The sequence below is a fragment of the Dendrobates tinctorius genome, unplaced genomic scaffold, assembly GCF_039654945.1.
Source record: "Dendrobates tinctorius isolate UK_male_01 unplaced genomic scaffold, ASM3965494v1 ptg000116l, whole genome shotgun sequence".
Classification (NCBI taxonomy): domain Eukaryota; kingdom Metazoa; phylum Chordata; class Amphibia; order Anura; family Dendrobatidae; genus Dendrobates; species Dendrobates tinctorius.
The window spans coordinates 43754884-43775725 of record NW_027361784.1 but is presented as its reverse complement, the minus strand read 5'-3'; the positions used below and the strand labels follow the sequence as shown (position 1 = coordinate 43775725).

Here is a 20842-nt window from a genome sequence, read left to right as displayed (position 1 = left end):
TACCTTCCGTCATTGTATTCCTGGAGCTGGTAGAGAACGGTAGCATCAGCTGATGCTGCTGTTCTCCACGCAAGATGGACGTGGGACCGTCGTGGACTTCTGCGGATCGGGGTAAGTATATTGGTGTTTTTTTATTTTGATATTTATTCCTCAAGGGGACAATGGCTTCGGGGATCAAAGTGACAAGTGATGGTGAGTATGTACTCTATGTTATATGTACTGTATGTCTATATGTATGTATTGTATGTAGTATATATGTATGTTGCATGCTTGTAGTATATATGCAGTATATATGTAGTATGCATGTTGCATGCATGTGGTATATATGTAGTATGTATGTAGCATGTATGTAGTATGTAGCATGTATGTATGTTGCATGTATGTAGCATGTAGTGTGTATGTATGTATCATGTATGTAGTGTGTATGTTGCATGTATGTAGCATGTAGTATATATGTAGTATGTATGTTACATGTAGTATATATAGTATATATGTAGTATGCATGTTGCATGCATGTAGTATATATGTTGTATGTATGTTGCATGCATGTAGTATATATGTATTATGTATGTAGTATGTATGTTGCATGTATGTTGCATGTATGTAGCATGTAGTATATATGAGGTATATATGTTACATGTAGTATATATGTAGTATGCATGTTGCATGCATGTAGTATATATGTTGTATGTATGTTGCATGCATGTAGTATATATGTATTATGTATGTAGTATGTATGTAGCATGTATGTAGTATGTATGTTGCATGTATGTAGCATGTAGTATATATGTAGTAAGTATGTTACATGTAGTATATATGTAGTATGCATGTTGCATGCATGTAGTATATATGTTGTATGTATGTTGCATGCATGTAGTATATATGTATTATGTATGTAGTATGTATGTAGTATGTAGCATGTATGTAGCATGCATGTAGTATGTATGTTGCATGTAGTATATATGTAGTATGTATGTTACATGTAGTATATGTAGTATGCATGTTGTATGTATGTAGCATGTAAATTTTTTTTTTTTTTACATTCAACACATTAGCCGGATGATGGGACTACTACTGTCCCATCATTGGCTAATGTGTCAGTCACTGTCATGGTAGCAGGCATCGCCCGATGGGACTTGTAGTCCCATCGGACGAAGCCTGCACAGACCCCCGGAGCCTGCACAGCCCACCGGCAGGCCGGCACAGCCCCCCGGCAGGCCGGCACAGACCACCGGAGCCTGCACAGCTCCCCGGCAGGCCGGCACAGCTCCCCGGTAGGCCGGCACAGACCCCCGGAGCCTGCACAGACCACCGGCAGGCCGGCACAGTCCCCCCGGCAGGCCGGCACAGACCCCCGAAGCCTGCACAGACCACCGGCAGGCCGGCACAGCCCCCCCGGCAGGCCGGCACAGACCCCCGGCAGGCCTGCACAGACCACCGGAGCCTGCACAGACCACCAGCATGCCGGCACAGCCCCCCGGCAGGCCTGCACAGACCACCGGCAGGCCTGCACAGACCACCGGCAGGCCTGCACAGACCACCGGAGCCTGCACAGACCCCCCGGCAGGCCGGCACAGCCCCCTCAAAGGCCCGTACAGACCCCAGAGAGGCTGTACAAGGCAAAAATAGGGTTTTTCTTATTCCGATACCGGAAGTCCCATAGACTTGAATGGGACTTCCGGTATCGGAATCGGCGATACCCGATATTTTTTTTAGATCGGCCGATACCATCCGATACGATACTTTTAAGTATTGGACGGTATCGCTCAACACTATTCAACACCTTCAATTCTCTCCTCCGCCCCCCAGCACCTCCTCCCTCCCCACTCATCTCAGCTGAAGACTTTGCCTCATTTTTCCAGCAGAAGATTGATAACATCAGAGACAGTTTTGGTCAACAACCCCCAGAGCCCTTCCCCCCAACTTCCCAGCCCTCCACCTTCAAAACCAACTTCTCCACCATTACAGAAGATCGACTCTCCACTCTACTCTCAAGATCACATCTCACCACCTCTGCACTCGACCCGATCCCATCCCACTTCATACCAAACCTCACCACAGTCTTCATCCCAACCCTAACCCATCTCTTCAACCTATCACTAACAACTGGTGTTTTCCCCTCAAGCTTTAAACATGCCTCCATCACACCTATCCTCAAAAAGCCCTCTCTTGACCCATCCTCTGTATCTTGCTATCGCCCTATATCACTTCTCCCCTACGCCTCCAAGCTACTGGAACAACACGTCTACCTTGAACTGTCCTCCCATCTCTCTTCTTGCTCCCTCTTCGACCGCTTACAATCTGGCTTCCGGTCACACCACTCCACTGAAACTGCCCTTACTAAGGTCACCAATGACCTCTTAACCGCCAAGAGCAAGCGACACTACTCTGTCCTCCTTCTCCTGGACCTGTCGGCTGCCTTTGACACAGTGGACCATTCCCTATTATTACAGACCCTCTCATCCCTCGGCATCACAGACTTGGCCCTATCCTGGATCTCATCATACCTAACAGACCGGACATTCAGCGTCTCCCACTCACACACCTCCTCCTCACCTCGCCCCCTATCTGTCGGAGTCCCACAAGGTTCAGTCCTTGGGCCCCTGCTGTTCTCTATTTACACCTTTGGCCTGGGACAGCTCATAGAATCTCATGGCTTTCAGTATCATCTCTACGCTGATGACACACAGATCTACATCTCTGGACCAGATATCACCTCCCTACTAACCAGAATCCCTCAATGTCTGTCCACTATTTCATCCTTCTTCTCCGCTAGATTTCTGAAACTCAACATGGACAAAACAGAATTCATCATCTTTCCCCCATCTCACGTGGCCCCCCCTACGAACCTATCAATTATAGTAAATGACTGCCCACTCTCCCCAGTCCCACAAGCTCGCTGTCTCGGAATAATCCTTGACGCTGATCTCTCCTTCAAACCACATATCCAAGCCCTTCAGCTTCCTGCCGACTTCAACTCAAAAATATTTCACGAATCCGTTCATTCCTCACCCAAGAATCTGCAAAAACCCTAGGCCATGCCCTCATCATCTCTCGCCTTGACTACTGCAACCTCCTGCTCTGTGGCCTCCCCTCAAACACTCTCGCACCCCTCCAATCTATTCTAAACTCTGCTGCCCGACTAATCCACCTGTCCCCCCGCTATTCCCCAGCTTCTCCCCTCTGTCAATCCCTTCACTGGCTCCCAATTGCCCAGAGACTCAATTACAAAACCCTAACCATGACATACAAAGCCATCCACAACCTGTCTCCTCCAAACATCTGTGACCTCGTCTCCCGGTACTTTCCCGCACGCAACCTCCGATCCTCACAAGATCTCCTTCTCTACTCCCCTCTTATCTCCTCTTCCCACAATCGCATACAAGATTTCTCTCGCGCATCACCCCTACTCTGGAACTCTCTACCACAACACATCACTCTCGCCTATCGTGGAAACCTTCAAAAGGAACCTGAAGACCCACCTCTTCTGAGAAGCCTACAACCTGCAGTAACTACCGATCCACCAAACCGCTGCACGACCAGCTCTACCCTCACCTACTGTATCCTCACCCATCCCTTGTAGATTGTGAGCCCTCGCGGGCAGGGTCCTCTCTCCTCCTGTACCAGTTATGACTTGTATTGTTTAAGATTATTGTACTTGTTTTTATGTATACCCCTCCTTACATGTAAAGCGCCATGGAATAAATGGCGCTATAACAATAAATAATAATAATAATAATAATAATAATAATAGCAACCAATCACAGCTCATTTCTCATCTTTTAAACAGCTCTGGGACAGCGTGGCGAGTTTTGAGTGGCGACTTTTGTGTTTGGACTTTTATGTGCCAAGGTTGGTGTGTGTGGTGAAATGTGTGCTGAGGGTGGTATATGGGTTAGAGCACGTGGTAGTGTGTGGCGCATTTTGTGTGTGTGTTCATATCCCCGTGTGTGGTGAGTATCCCATGTCAGGGCCCCACCTTAGCACTGTACGGTATATACTCTTTGGCGCCATCGCTCTCATTCTTTCAGTCCCCCTTGTTCACATCTGGCAGCTGTCAATTTGCCTCCAAAACTTTTCCTTTCACTTTTTCCCCATTATGTTGATTGGGGCAAAGTTGTTTGGTGAATTGGAACGCGCGGGGTTAAAATTTCGCCTCACAGCATAGCCTATGACGCTCTCGGGGTCCAGACATGTGACTGTGTCAAATTTTGTGGCTGTAGCTGCGACGGTGCGGATGTCAATCCCGGACATACATACACACATACAAATATACACACTTTGAGCTTTATATATTAGATGGGGGGGATTTCAAGTTTTCTGATTTATTTTTTTCATATTTTTTACAACTTTTTTTCCCACTTTATTACTTTATTTAATAGTCCCCTTAGGAGACTTAAAGCTGGGATAATTTGATCATCTGTGCTACACGGAGCAGGGATATAGCAAAAATCATGATCTATGAATACTGGACATGAGCCGGCGTTCACAGGAGATTCACAATGACAGGCACGGGGGTCTTCTGCAGATCCATGACTGTCACAACCCATTGGCACCCTGCAATCACTTGACAGGGGAGCCAATGGGCAGGATTTGTGATGCACTTCTGTCTGGTGTGTTAAATTCCGCTTCCAGAGATTGACAGTGGGATTTAACTGGTTAACAGCCGCGGGTGGTGCTCCGATCCACCCGCTTCATCACCGTCAAATAAAATAAAGAGTTCACTTTGAGCATATTCCACGTGTGCAGTGATTTCATATTGAACTCATGTTTATGGGGCCACTGGCTCCTTCTCACTAGCACCGTAGACTCAACTTTTCAGTCGAGTGCTAACCATCTCTAGTGTCTAAAGGCACATGAAAGCTGATTAAATCAGCTGTCATGTGCTGGGAAAGATGCGGGCTCAGTGGCTGAGCCCGCATCAAAGTCGAGGACATGACATATAATGTAAATATATGTCATATGCTGTGAAGGGGTTAAAAGATCACATGTTCCAGTCTCCTTTTTAGGACTTGCAAGTATTGTAAAAAAAAAAAGAATGCATGAAAAAAAAAGTGTAAAAGAAAAGTAAAAAAAAAAAAAAAATCAGTTTTGGTAGAAATAAAACAGTATATTTGTGAAAAAAAACAAAACAGTTTTCTGCAAACACATATTTGCTTTCACCACGTTCGAAACGACCAGTGTAATTAAACCATGTCATTATTGATCCTGCATTGTGATCACTTAACAAAAAATTGGAAAAACTTATGATTGATTTGTAGTTTTTTTCTTCCCTTTTCGCAAAAAAATAAAAAAATGATCTAAATGTCATAGCGATTGTGTCACAAGTTAAATAAAAGCAGCAGCTGATTGCGTGAAATAAAGTTAACATGGTGAACTCTGTAGAAAATATAATTAAAAAAATCAATTCTGGATGTGTTTTTTTTCGTTCATCCATCATAGCAAAAAATGAAATAAAATGTAATAAAAAATAATGTGGCCAAAAATTGAAGCAGCAAAAGCTATTTACAGAAAAATAAAATATTCTGGCAACCAAAACAAGAGACAAATTTTGTGCCAAAGTGGAAGAAAAAATATAATAAAAATGTAGTGCCATCATAAGTATAATGACTGGTAAATAAACCCAAGATGTCAATTTTGCCTGAGGGTGAATGGTATATACAAAATATATGAAAAATGTAAATTTTCTTATTTTCTTGCTCATTTCGTTTGACAAAAAAAAAATGTATTAAAAAGTGATATAAAAATATTAGCAATGAAACTATGGTGGAGTAACACAAAAAATAAACCCCCATAAATCACGGCTGACGGAAAAATATAAAACTTCTGGCTCTCGAAATATAGAAAAATAAAAAGAAATAGATTTTTTTTTTTCAAATTGTGTATTTATTGGAAATTGATAAGAAAAAAATACTTCCTAAATTTGGTAACACCATAATCGTCCTGACTCACAGGATGAAGAATGCGATATGGCGAATAGTGTAAAGTTTAGAATTGCTGCTTTGTTTTTATTCTTCCCCAAAAAAAGAGTTAATAAAAGTTTTCCGAAATGTTACGTGCCCCCAAAATAATGCCACTGACAAATGTAAATCATTCCACAAAGACAAGCCCTCATTGATTGAATTGTAAAAAAGTAATGGCTCATGGAACGTTTGTCATAAAAAACAAAAATGGCAGAGGCTGGAAGGGTCAAAAACTTTCAATTTTTCAGCGCAGATGACTATAGGATCACATCAACTCAATAGGAACTGTTCTAGAAACAATTAGCTGCCGGATTCGTCATTGCATTTCCCCCAGTTTTTTGGCAGAGGTACCTCTCAAATATTGACTTTCCGATCTAATACAAATTCATCAAATGAGTTGTCCAATTTTTCAAATTTTTTTTGTGGTTTTGTTTCCTTATTTTCACATCAATGTCGCTTTTCCTGATGATTTAGACTGATGAATAAATGAAATATAATTTAAACAGGTACGTACAAAATTTCAGTATCGGTCCGTGACCACATATAATCCAGTCATTAAAAAGAGACTAATACAGAGAAATTCCCAAACAAATAAACTAAATTTCTCCGATCTGATAATTTAGTAAGAAGCAAAGCGAGAGACATTTAGGCTGGTATCACATTTGCATTGGGCAGAGCTGCGGATTGCTGCATACGTCCTCCGTTAAGCCCCGCTCACTGCCACACCTTTTCCATTCTGCTCCGCCTACATCTGCAGGCATCATGCGTACCTATCTTTAACATTGGGTACACAGGCCATGCGGATGTATGCGGATGCATCAGCATGCGTCGTTTTGACGTGCTCGCCGACCGCATCAAAATGCAACATGCTAAAGATAGGTACACATGGTGCATTGGTGCATGAAGACGTAGGCAGAGCCGAATGGAAGAGGTGTGGCAATGGGCGGCGGGGCTTAACGGAGGAAGTACGCAGCCCTCCGCAGCTCTGCCCAACGCAAATGTTAAGCCAGGTTTAGGTGGTAAAAGCCTATGGAAGAGATTATTGGCCCGTATTAAGATGCTGGGAGCATGGCAAAGATGGTCTGATAAAGTAGTTTTTGTGTGTCTATTGGCACTTGAAGTAAAGGGGACACTCAGGCTGCAAAAAATGGCACACGGAACAATAGAATGCGATAGAACCTGTGGAATATGGTGTAAGCCGTTAATGAGATAGCAAGAGCATGACAAAGATGGGCTGAGCAAAAAGAATGGATATACCTACTGGCACCTGGAATGTTAAAGGTCCTCAGGCAGCAAGAAATTGGACAACCCTTGTATTTTCACTATTTTTTTACTCTTTCTAGGATTCAAAGTCACAGTAACTTGTCAGCCGATGTCAGGAGTTCAGAGTATTTCACCAGCATGCCTCCTCTACCTGTCGAAAGTCTGGACATCGATGGAGACTGGAACTCGCTCCCTATCATCTTTGAAGACAGATACGTGGAAAACCCCAAAATAGGTAATTTTTTTGTTCATTTTTTTCCATCTTAGATTATTTTGAACATTGATGGAACCCAAATACTTTCAGGTCTTTTAATAATACCAATGTACAAACACAGCCTAAAACAAGATATTTTTTTTTGTGCAAAGAAATTTAATAAGAGCACTTGGAGTTCCTATAGGTCTATATTATGGAACCATAGGAACTGTCATGCTGTGATGGTCTTCGGTAAGGAAGGGGAGCCTCAAACTGTCTCCGGAACTGGGACTTTAACTATCCCTGTCCCAGGGGTACTCTTGAAGGTAGAAAGGCCCGAGACTCCGACCTTACTATGCTCCTGTTAAACCCTCATCTGTCCCCTACCCATCCCATGAGACCTGGGACAGAAATGTAAGGTAAACAAAACACAAAGACAAAAGAGGGATAACAGAAAACCTCTATCATACAAAAGCACTAACCAAAAATAGGTAGGAGGATAGGGACAGGGAGGAATTAACTAAATGGGAACAGGGACCAGAAGATAAACAGACAAATACTACAGCAAACCACAGAACACTACAACAACTCTACTCCAACCTCTTAGCTTTAGCACACAGCACAGGAAGACAAATCTTTCACCGGAAGGGACAAGGAGGTCTGACAGCTTTTATAGGAAGAGGTAAAGAGGTAAATAACCAGATCAGAAGCAGCTGAAATGTAGCTGCATGTTTCTGTCCAGCATAGAAAGAGTCATTATCCTCTTCATCACCAGAGGAAACTAAATCAATTTAATCTGGGACACAAATCACACTATCTCTAAAGAAGACCTGCAGTGCATTACTCGACGTGACCGTCTAACTCCAGGCCTTCCAAGGGGATGTGACACTCTCATGACAGGAACTCTGTATGCTGCCATATTAGTTCTCTATCTTTACATATTCATTGACAGAATAACTATACAATATATGGGAAGGAGCATGGTACATTTGCTTTTTCGTTGCTTTATACAGTTTACATGGGAAAATAACCTATTGAGGAAATTCATCAATTTTCTGGCACCATAAAGTTGCTCATTTTGTTGCATATTGTTTTATGCAAAACACTTTGAAACATTTTTCAGTTTCACGCTGCGCTTTCCGCTTTTTAAAAATATGTAAAAAATTAGCAATACCTCTACATAGCTCTTGGCCAAATGGTTATGGCCAATAGCCAACCTAGAGATTTATAGACAAACACTTTGCGTCATAATTTTCCTATTAATGAATACATTACAATACAAAAAGAAAATCAGTAAGTACTCAATTTAAAATTTTTTGATTAGGAAATGTATAAACCATCCACCAGTGAGACAATGAACGCATGGGATTAACCCTTCATGTTTTGACTTACCCTAAAAGATTTGGGTTCCATCCAATGAGGTCACCTTGTTGCTGGTGGATGGACTGTTCGTTTTCTGATCCAAATTGTTAACTAATTACATCTTATTTTTGTAAGTGTGCAGCAGTATTGAAAATCATGTATTCATGGCATTCATTAATTGTAGGGTTCTGTTGCATAGTGATTCTATATAGTTCTGGAAGGAACTGATTTATCTAAAGAAAGATATAAAGAAAAATTATATGACACTTTGATAAATTTGGCACAAGCGAAGGCAACACAGCCACAAGCAATCCTACCCTCAAAATTTCCCTTCATGATGAATTATCTTATGCGCTTTGATATAAAATTGGAAAAGCATGGGGATGGTCTTATTATACGAGCCTGTATTATTCTAAAGCCTCATGCAAGAGCTTCTGGTAATCTTGATACCATCCGATTAGTTGGTCCAAATGATCCTTATAAGGAATAGGCCGCAGGGCTACACACCACCTCAAGGTTTTACTCTGATAAGTATCACTTCTTTACTCCATGCATGAGAAGTCCGATCCATCCCAATGTGTAAATGATGGCAAATTTATTGGATATGTTGTCACTTTAGGTGATGTCATAGCAATTTGTGTTGTAGCCTCAATTTTTGAAGCCTGTGGCCCAAGGCAAATGGTCACTTTTTTAAATAATCTTACTCTAACTCTTGAATTTTGTGCGCTTAAGCTTCAACCTTGTTTTTGTATTTTTACCTCGATATCTTGCAGGTGTAAAACTTGTGGAAACAGCAAATGAGTCTAAAAATCTGTTAAAAAGTAATATGAGTCCCCATTTCATTCATACTACCACAGTTCATGAAAATGCATCTTTCGAAAAGACAAGTCCATGTACTGATGATCCAGAAAGAGTTGAGATAGCTCCAGCGCCAATGCAAAGCTTTCAAGGAACGTCTGGAAACCAAGACGTTATGTCCGTCACAGACCTGAATGTATTCATGCAGAACACTGAGCAAGCAGCCACTGAAGACCCAACTGTTGAAGATGTTGAAGGCACTGGACCCATTGAAGTCATGCCTGAGGAACTTTATCAGCATGTCAGTGCCTCATCTAATCAAGGAGAGTCTTCTCTAGAAGGAGACAATGGCTACCAACCCACAGAAGAGTTAGATGCAGTTCATGATAGTCCAACATTTGAAAATATTGCAATGCAAGAGTTTGGTGGTGAGTGTAAATCCATTGTCAGTTCAGGTAACAAACGGTTACATCAGGGTGCTCACATACTTTCCAAAAGCAACAGTACTGAATTAATCAGCAGGTCATTGAAAAATGCAGTTATCGCCAAAACTTTTCATGATAGCAAGCATGATGATTTCCCATTGATATCTAGTGTAATAAAAAGGTCCTCTTCAGTCATATCAGATTCTGGAATTGAAAGCGAGCCAAGCTCCGTAGCTTGGTGTGACATCCGAACCAAAAAAATGGACTCTATTTGCGATAATCAACTTCTTCATCACTTGTCCAGGAAGCCTGGAATGCATAGAAATTCTTTGGAAGAAGGAAAGACGGAAAGTAACACAAGTTTACCAAGTGGGATACAGGCCTCGCTGACCTCCATTAATTCTTTACCATTTGAAGAGGAGGATCGAGAGATAGAACTTTCAAAATTAACAAAATCGGTCTCCGCACCACAAATAAGCAGTCCAGTGGAGTCTGTGGATGATACCTTGTCCAAGAATGGGGTCGATAAGGATCTTCAAGAAAAACTTGCAGCGAAGAGCTACAGCATTGAAAGAACTAAAAAAGATGGGTCTTCTGGACCTCTTACTTTACCTGTTGAGTCATCAATACAAGATATTGAGGTTCTAGGTTCAATTTCAAATTCCAATAGTAGCTTGGAGAATTTGTACTCGGTGGCTGATAAACTTGGCTTTGATGAAGATGACCTCTACAGTCCATCTCTTCTGTGCAATTCAAGCAACCAGGAGAATGAATGTTTCTCTGAATGCCTAAGTAAGGTTCCTGGAATACTGAACACAACAAACTTTTCTATGGGCACCATAGTGGATGGAGATACTTTTCACAATGATATCTCCATCATGTCTCCGTTGAAGGAAGCCGTGGATGAATTTCCATTTTTGCATGAGATTGAACTCACAGAAGACTCTAGTAGTGATCAGTTGCTTGATTCAGGTTCTGATCAGGATCATGAATTATGTGACACGGGCCAAAAAAGTACAGTGAATGGGAATGTCTGCCCATCTATATCAGAGACAAACACTGGTGGGTCAACAGTAATTACAATGGATGGAAGACGTGAAATGGTTAATCTATCAGTGTCCTGCACCGCCACTTGTTTGCCTTTTTCTTCTATACAAAAAGACTCTCCTGTGATCCCTGGGTTTTCTGCAAAGCAACTGTTGTTCCCGATAACGAGACAACCTTTGGGATCTTTTGGGGTTATCTCTGAGGATTCTTCAGATACTGATGAAGAAGTCAATGAAAGAATGCTCAGGTGAGATATAGAACAGCACTGCATAGGGAACATGTAAAGAGTGGAGGTTACCCCATATCTTCCACTAAAATTATTCCAATGCGTAGTGTTTCACCCACTGCATACCCTTCCCCATTCTGCGATGTCATAGGACTCTCTTTTCCACGACTTTAGGTTCTACGTGGGAGGTTCTTATCAGGCTAAATCATGTCAGACAACCTGTGAGATCTATTATACCTATGTGATCTTTTAAGTAGTATAACTAGGGGAAAAGTGGTCAATCGTTCAGGCGCACAAGTTTTCTATACATGCAAAAAACAACGTTCCCCCTCCTGTCTCATCAGCATATGGACCACTTATTTTATTCTCCTTTCAAGTGGTATATCATTCCTTTTTCCATAGTTCTTCTTACTTTTATGGTAGAATCTCGTAGAATTTTCCAGCTTCAAGAATGTCTTCTGGATTATCTTTTCTCATTTTTTGGGGGGGTTGCAGACTTCGATTTCCTAACCCAATGTCTTAGCATCTGCTCTTCACTAGTGTGAGATTTAAATGGCTGAGGAGATAAAAGAGCGCAGAACAGGGTCTAAAAATGTTATCAAGATATGCTGACCTGATCCCAGGTTATATGGCTGTTGCAGATCGACAGGTGATTTCACCAGAAAAATGTGTAAAAAAATTAAAATTTTGTGGTCTGTATCCACGCTGCCAGGTGGCGAAGAAACATCAAATGCCGGAGATAATATAAATTTATTTATTTTTTTAATTTTTCTACACATTTCGAAGTGTATCCCACTTCTTCTTCAGGTATGTTTTTTGTTTCCTGAAGAAGACTACACTTCGAAACGCGTAGAAACTTTTTTTTTACATTATCTCCGACAATTGATGTTTCGGCATCACCTGGCAGCGCGGATACAGATCACACACTTTCCATTTTTACCATACTTCACTAGTGTGAACAATCTTAATAAAACTATAAAATTTGCTACTTAAAACTAAAATTCCGGATGATATAAAATAATTTTGTTTCCATGTACAAGCTGTTAATGAGTGTGTTTTCTAGTTTTCATCAGGCTAAAGAAAAGTTTAGAAAACATCTGAAGTTTGAAAGCTTCCTGTATAGCGACCTCTCTGCGTTGGCTTCTGATATACCATATTTTCCACCAGAGGAGGAACATCAGGAAGATGGAATCCACCTTGTGGTCTGTGTCCATGGACTTGATGGTAATATATTTATTTTACCATATAATTTTTTTTTTTTTTTTTCGTATATGTACCTACCTACTGTCAATATAATGCCTTTATGCATCTGTATCTGTACTTGTTCCTGCCTTGCTGCTGTAATGCTCTGAATTTCCCCATGGTGGGACGATTAACCCCTTCGCACCCGAGCCTGTTTTTGCCTTCGTGACCGGGCCAATTTTTTCAATTCTGACCAGTGTCACTTTATGAGGTCATAACTCTAGAACGCTTCAACGGATCCTACTGATTCTGACATTGTTTTCTCATGACATATTGTACTTCATGATGGTGGTAAAAATTTTTAGATATGAGCTGCGCTTATTTGATAAAAAAAATCAAAATTTGGCGAAAATTTAGAAAATTTTGCAATTTTCAAACTTTAATTTTTATGCCCTTAAATCAGAGAGTGATATCACACAAAATAGTTAATAAATAACATTTCCCACATGTCTACTTTACATCTGCACAATTTTGGAAACATAATTTTTTTTTTTAGGAAGTTATAAGGGTTAAAAGTTGACCAGCGATTTCTCATTTTTACAACAAAATTTGCAACACCATTTTTTTTAGGAACCACCTCACATTTGAAGTGAGTTTGGGGGGTCAATATGACAGAAAATACCCAAAAGTGACACCATTCTAAAAACTGCACCTCTCAAGGTGCTCAAAACTACATTCAAGAAGTTTATTAACCCTTCAGGTGCTTCACATGAATGAATGGAATATGGAAGGAAAAAATAAACATTTAACTTTTTTTTCACAAACATTTTACTTCAAAACCATTTTTTTTATTTTCACAAGTGTAAAAAGAGAAAATGAACCACAAAATTATTTGTGCAATTTCTCCCGAATACGCCAATACCCCGTATGTGGGGCTAAACCACTGTTTGAGCACACGGCAGAGCTCAGAACGGAAGGAGCGCCGTTTGACTTTTTCAATGCAGATTTGGCTGGAATTGAGATCGGATGCCATGTCGCATTTGGAGAGCCCCTGATGTGCCTGAACAGTGGAAACCCCCCACAAGTGACCCCATTTTGGAAATTAGACCCCCCAAGGGACTTATCTAAATGTGTGGTGAGCACTTTGAACCCCCAAGTGTTTCACTAAAGTTTATAATGTAGAGCCGTGAAAATAAAAAAATAATTTTTTTTCCACAAAAATGATCTTTTAGCCTCCAATTTTTATTTTCACAAGGGTAACTGGAGAAATTGGACCCTAAGAGTTGTTGTCCAATTTGTCCTGAGTACGCTGGTACCCCATATTTGGGAGAAAACTACTGTTTGGGCACACGGTGGGGCTCGGAAGGGAAGTATTGACGTTCTGAAATGCAGACTTTGATGGAATGGTCTGCGGGCATCATATTGCATTTACAGAGCCCCTGATGTACTTAAACAGTGGAAACCCCCAATTCTAATTCCAACCCTAACCCCAACACACCCCTAACCCTAATCTCAGCCCTAACCATAACCCTAACCACAAACCTAACACCAACACACCCATAACCTTAATCCCAGCCCTAGCCCTAACCCTAGCCCTAACCCTAGCCCTAACCCTAGCCCTAACCCTAACCCTAACCCTAGCCCTAGCCCTAACCCTAACCCTAGCCCTTGCCCTAGCCCTAACCTGTGTACCTGTTTTTTTTTACTTTACTTTTTTTATTTTTGTGACAAGATCACTGCCCTGCGATCTGACTCATAGTAACGCCACTTCTCCTCTGATCTCACACTGACAGATGATCAGAGGTGAAGCAGCGTTACTATGTGACAAGATCGCTGCCTGGCACATAATAACGCGATCTGCAACAGGACAGTGATGTCCCACCTGGGATTATTTAATAAAGTTAAAAAAAAAATAAAAAAAAGTGTTAAAATAATTAAAAAAAATCGCCAAATAAATTAAAAAAAAAAAAAATATTCCCCCAATAAATCCATTTTTTGGAAATAATAAAAAAAAACAATAAAAGTACACATATTAGGTATCGCCGCGTCCGTAACGACCCGCCCTATAAAACTGTCCCATCGGTTAACCCCTTTAGCGAACCCCTTAAAAAATAAAAATAAAAAACGAAGCAAAAAATAATGATTTATTATCATACCGCCAAACAAAAAGTGTAATAACGCGTGATCAAAAAGACACATATAAATATCCATGGTACTGCTGAAAACGTCATCTTATCCCGCAAAAAACGAGCTGCAACACAGCATCATCAGCGAAAAAATAAAAAAGTTATAGCTCGCAGAATAAAGCGATGCAAAAATAATTATTTTTTATATAAAATAGTTTTCATTGCATAAAACCGACAAAACATAAAAAAAGACATAAATGAGGTATCGCTGTAACCGACCTGACCCGAAGAATAAAACCTCTTTATCAATTTTACCGCACGCGGAACGGTGTAAACGCACCCCCCCAAAAGAAATTCATGAAACGCTGGTTTTTGTTCATTCGGCGTCCCAAAAATCGGAATAAAAAGCGATCAAAAAATGTCACGTGCCCGAAAATGGTACCAATAAAAACGTCAACTCGTCCCGCAAAAAATAAGACCTCACATGACTCGGTGGGTCAAAATACGGAAAAATTATAGCTCTCAATATGTGGTGATGCAAAAACTATTTTTACAATAAAAAGCGTCTTTTAGCGTGCGACAGCTGCCAAACATAAAAACCGCCATAAATAGTAAATCAACCCCCCCGTTATCACCCCCTTAGTTAGGGAAAAATAATAAAATTAAAAAAATGTATTTATTTCCATTTTTCCATTAGGGTTAGGGCTAGGGTTAGGGTTAGGGTAGGGTTAGGGTTAGGGGTGAGATTAGGGTTAGGGCTATGGCTAGGGTTAGGGTTAGGGCTAGGGTTAGGGCTATGGCTAGGGTTAGGGTTAGGGCTAGGGTTAGGGCTAGGGTTAGGGTTAGGGCTGAGATTAGGGTTAGGGGTGTGTTGGGGTTCGGGTTGGAGTTAGAATTGGGGGTTTCCACTGTTTGGGCACATCAGGAGCTCTCCAAATGCAACATGGCGTCTGATCTCAATTCCAGCCAATTCTGAGTTGAAAAAGTCAAATGGTGCTCCTTCCCTTCCAAGCTCTGCCATGCGCTCAAACAGTGTTTTACCCCCACATGTAGGGTATCAGCCTACTCAGGACAAATTGCAAAACAATTTTTGGGGTCCAATTTCTCCTGTTACCCTTAGGAAAATAAAAAAATTGTGGGAAAAAATATCATTTTTGTGGAAAAAAATGATTTTTTTATTTTCACGTCTGAGTGTTTTAAACTTCTGTGAAGCACTTGGGGGTTCAAAGTGCTCACCACACATCTAGATAAGTTCCGTGGGGGGTCTAGTGTCCAAAATGGGGTCACTTGTGGGGAGTTTCAATAGTTTAGGTACATCAGGGGCTCTCCAAACGCACATGACACCCGCAGACCATTCCATCAAAGTCTGCATTCCAAAACGTCACTGCTTCCCTTCCGAGCCCCGACGTGTGTCCATACAGTAGTTTTCTCCCACATATGGGGTGTCAGCGTACTCAGGACAAATTGGACAACAACTTTTGGGGTCCAATTTCTCCTGTTAGCCTTGGGAAAATGAAAAAATTGGGGACTAATTGATCATGTTTGTGGAAAAAATACGATTTTTTTATTTTCATGCCCGGGCATTATAAACTTCTGTGAAGCCCTTGGGGGTTCAAAGTGCTCACCTCACATCTAGATAAGTTCCTAGGGGGTCTAGTTTTCAAAATGGGGTCATTTGTGGGGGGTTTCCACTGTTTAGGTACATTAGGGGCTCTCCAAAGGCAACATGACACCCGCAGACCATTCCATCAAAGTCTGCATTCCAAAACGTCACTACTTCCCTTCCGAGCCCCGACGTGTGCCCATACAGTAGTTTTCTCCCACATATGGGGTATCAGCATACTCAGGACAAATTGGACAACAACTTTTGGGGTCCAATTTCTCCTGTTACACTTGGGAAAATAAAAAAATGGTGACTAAAAGATCATGTTTGTGGAAAAAATACGAATTTTTTATTTTCACGCCCGGGCGTTATACACTTCTGTGAAGCACTGGGGGGGTCAAAGTGCTCACGACACATCTAGATAAGTTCCTTGGGGGTCTAGTTTACAAAATGGTGTCATTTGTGGGGGGTTTCCACTGTTTAGGTACATCAGGGGTTTTTCAATCGCGACATGGTGTCCGATCTCAATTCCAGCCAAAAATGTCAAATGGCGCTGCTTCCCTTCCGAGCTCTGCCATGCACCCAAATAGTGGTTTACCCCCACATGTGGGGTATCGGCGTACTCAGGACAAATTGCACAATAACTTTTAGGGTCCTGTTACCCTTGGAAAAATAAGAATTGAGGTTGAAAAGATCATTTTTGTGGAAAAAATATGATTTTTTAATTGTACGGCTTTATGTTATAAACTTCTGTGAAGCCCATGGGGGTTCAAAGTTCTCACCACACATCTAGATAAGTTCCTTAGGGGGTCTAGTTTCCAAAATGGTGTCATTTGTGGGGGGTTTCCACTGTTTTGGTACATCAGGAGTTTTCCAAACGCGACATGGTGTCCGATCTCAATTCCAGCCAAAAACGTCAAATGGCGCTGCTTCCCTTCCGAGCTCTGCCATGCGCCCAAATAGTGGTTTACCCCCACATGTGGGGTATCAGCATAATCAGGACAAATTGCACAATAACGTTTAGTGTCCTGTTACCCTTGGAAAAATAAGAATGGAGGGTGAAAAGATCATTTTTGTGGAAAAAATATGATTTTTTAATTGTACCGCTGTACGTTATAAACTTCTGTAAAGCCCTTGTGGGTTTAAAGTTCTCACCACATATCTAGATAAGTTCCTTGGGGGGTCTAGTTTCCAAAATGGGGTCACTTGTAGGGGGTTTCCACTGATTAGGTACATCAGGGACTCTCCAAACGTGACATGGCGTCAAGTCTGAATTCCAGCCAATTTTGCATTGAAAAAGTCAAACGGCGCTCCTTCCATTCTGAGCTCTGCCATGCACCGAAACAGTCGTTCCCCCCACATATCAGGTATCAGCGTACTCAGGACAAATTGCACAATAACTTTTGCAGTCCAATTTCTCTTGTTACCCTTGGTAAAATAAAAAAATTGAACCTGAAGTATTTTTTTTATAAAAAAAAGTTAGATGTTCATTTTTTTTTAAATATTCAAAAAAATTCCTGTGACGCACCTAAAGGGTTAATAAACTTCTTGAATGTGGTTTTGAGCACCTTGAGGGGTGCAGTTTTTAGAATGGTGTCACTTTTGGGTATTTTTTATCATATAGACCCCTCAAAGTGGCTTCAAATGTGATCCTAAAAATAAAATGGTGTTGTAAAAATGAGAAATCGCTGGTCAACTTTTAACCCTTTTAACTTCCTAACAAAAAAAAATTTTGGTTCCAAAATTGTGCTGATGTAAAGTAAACATGTGGGAAATGTTAGTTATCAAGTTTTTTGTGTGCCGTATCTCTGTGATTTAAGGGCATAAAAATTCAAAGTTGGAAAATTGCGAAATTTTCAAAATTTTCGCCAAATTTTTGTTTTTCTCACAAATAAACGCAAGTTATTTGAATGAAATTTTACCACTAACATGAAGTAGAATATGTCACGAGAAAACAATGTCAGAATCACCAGGATCCATGGAAGCGTTCCAGAGTTATGACCTCATAAAGGTACAGTGGTCAGAATTGTAAAAATTGGCCCGGTCATGAACGTGCAAACCACCCTTGGGGGTGAAGGGGTTAATTATAACTTTTTTGGGTTCACTGTATCTTTAAAAAAATTAAAATAAAATAATAATAATAATAATAAAATCCGGAAAGCTTGCTATGCGGAATATGAAAATACAGAAACAAGCATGTGCGAGAAAAATTGGAGTCTGATATTGAAGTTTTTTAATTGTGTGTACTGATTCCAGGTAACAGCGCGGACCTACGGCTTGTCAAAACATTTCTTGAGTTGGGGCTGCCGGGAGCAAATCTTGATTTCCTAATGTCTGAAAAAAATCAGGTAAGTGACCCATCGAATAAATATTCTACCCTAGCATCCATGTAAAAAAAATAATAATATTCTACCTATAAATAGATGCTGAAATAATAGTGTCCCTCCCCCGAGGATCAAAATTCTGTCTGGAAAATATGTTTCCTAATGCAAAGCATTACCGTCCTATAGTTCTTAACATTTGCTCCATTCTATAGATATCGTTAAGCTCAGCGACAAACTCAGAACGAGAAGGTGACTTTACCTCTTTCCAATATCTGGGGATCAAGTTTCTGACAGCTGTAAGGAAATATCTAAGAAGACCTTTTTTGAATTTGGAAACTGAGATGTCCCTCAAGGACAATAACGCCGCTTCCATTGTGGGTCTAATATTGATATTAGACAATCTATTGTGTAGGTCAAAAATTGCTGACCACAAGTTTTTGATGGGCGAACAGTGCCACCATATATGAGTAAATGTGCCCACCTCATTTAGGCATCTCCAACAAGTATCCGGGACTACCAGGAATATAGACTGGACAGCTGAAGGGCATCTATACCATCTTGCAATGATCTTGTAGCTCCTCTCCTGTGATGTAGAACTTAGTGAAGATCTAAACGTAAAGAGAAGGATCTTCAATCTGTCTTTGGATGATAAAGATCCTCCCAGGTCAGTCTCTCATTTAGAGAAGAATGGAGGAAAATCATGGAGAGGGGTTTGTTCCTCTTGAAAGAGTTTATACAACAGAGATACGTATGATCCAGAGGGCTCTTAGACAGGCAGAGGGTCTCAAAGGGTGTTAATGCTCTAAAAAGATTAGTCCGATTAGCCAATTTTATTATAAAACTTCTCAATTGTTCAAAAAGGAACCAGGAACCCGCCGGTGGTTCCTCGTCTGAGAAAATATCCTGTAACGACTTCATTCCTGATCGAGACACATAGTCATAGACTATAGGGTGAGAGGTTTTATCTTTATTTAAAAATATTTCCTACATGGTCTCGCTGGAAAGTACAGATTATCGTAGATGGGAGTTAAAGGGCCAGGAGATGAAGAAATCTTTAGAGTTCAGCCTCCTCGATTGAGAAAAGCCATCATGTTCCTGGTAAGAAAGGGTAGAAGTCTGTTGCTCTCACCATCCTTTCTTGGGGACCAAATAATTATTTGGGAGTCAACGGCCATTGAGGTCATTTTCCAATCCTACCCACTTTTTATGTCCTTTACTATGGAATAGGTCCAAAATACATGCTCCAATCGATGCGTGATTATATAAAGAAAAGTCTGGCAGACCCACTCCCCCACTAATTTTTGGCCGGCTTAACAGAAAATAGGAAATGCGAGCTCGGTTATGTGACCATATGAATCTAGTGATTGCTCTTTTAAGGTGTGAGAAGAAGGAAGCAGTTAGGTAGAATCATAGAATCGTGGAGTTGGAAGGGACCTCCTGGGCCATCTGGTCCAACCCCCCGCTCAAAGCAGGATTCGCTAAATCATCCCAGTCAGATGTCTGTCCAGCCTCTGTTTGAAGACTTCCATTGAAGGAGAACTCACCACTTCTCGTGGCAGCCTGTTCCACTCATTGATCACTCTAACTGTCAAAAAGCTTTTTCTAATATCTAATCTGTGTCTCCTCCCATTCAGTTTCATCCCATTGCTTCTAGTCTTTCCTTGTGCAAATGAGAATAAAGATGATCCTTATACAATGTGACAGCCCTTTAGATATTTGTAGACAGCTATTAAGGTACATAGGGATTGCTTGGATTGCTTGGAAATAGTACAGGTGACGGGGCAAAAAGTCCATCTTTATCACATTAACCCTGCCCAAACAAGAAAGCTGTAATCTATGCCATCTTTCTAGGTCTGACTCAGCTTTGTGTAAGGCAACCCTGAAATTGGCATCATATAATGGCGATGTCTTGGCTGTGATTTTGTCTCCCAAGTAAGTAAGAGAGTCAAAGCGCCAGCAAAAATGAAATGAGGCGCTCAGCTGCTCTATCATAGGTGGTTTCAGGGATATGTTTAGGATATCTGATTTATGGGAATTGATTTTAAAGTTACTTAGATGACCAAATCTATGTAGCTCTTGAATAATATTTGGAAGGCTTGTAATCGGGGAGGAGATATATAGGAGAACATCATCTGCGAAAAGTGCCAGTTTGTGTTCACCTGATTGCAATTTTGGACCTTTAATTGACAGATTATTATGAATTGCGGCTACTAAATGCTCCATCGTTAGTATGTAGAGTAAGGGCGAAAGGGGGCAGCCCTGCCTTGTACCGTTCCAAATAGGGAAAATATTTAATAATGCGCCATTGGCTTTAACTTGTGCACTTGGAG

General features: G+C 41.0%; 1 protein-coding gene across 1 annotated transcript in view; it reads left to right on the top strand.

Annotated features, from left to right (window-relative positions):
• The window catches only part of FAM135B (family with sequence similarity 135 member B), a 267009-nt gene that overhangs the window by 195849 nt on the left and 50318 nt on the right, over positions 1-20842 (top strand). Inside the window, exons 12-15 of the mRNA XM_073590382.1 lie at positions 7307-7461; positions 9555-11298; positions 12341-12501; positions 18445-18536. Coding sequence (XP_073446483.1) covers positions 7307-7461; positions 9555-11298; positions 12341-12501; positions 18445-18536 — 2152 coding nt within the window. The remainder of the gene's footprint in view (positions 1-7306; positions 7462-9554; positions 11299-12340; positions 12502-18444; positions 18537-20842) is intronic.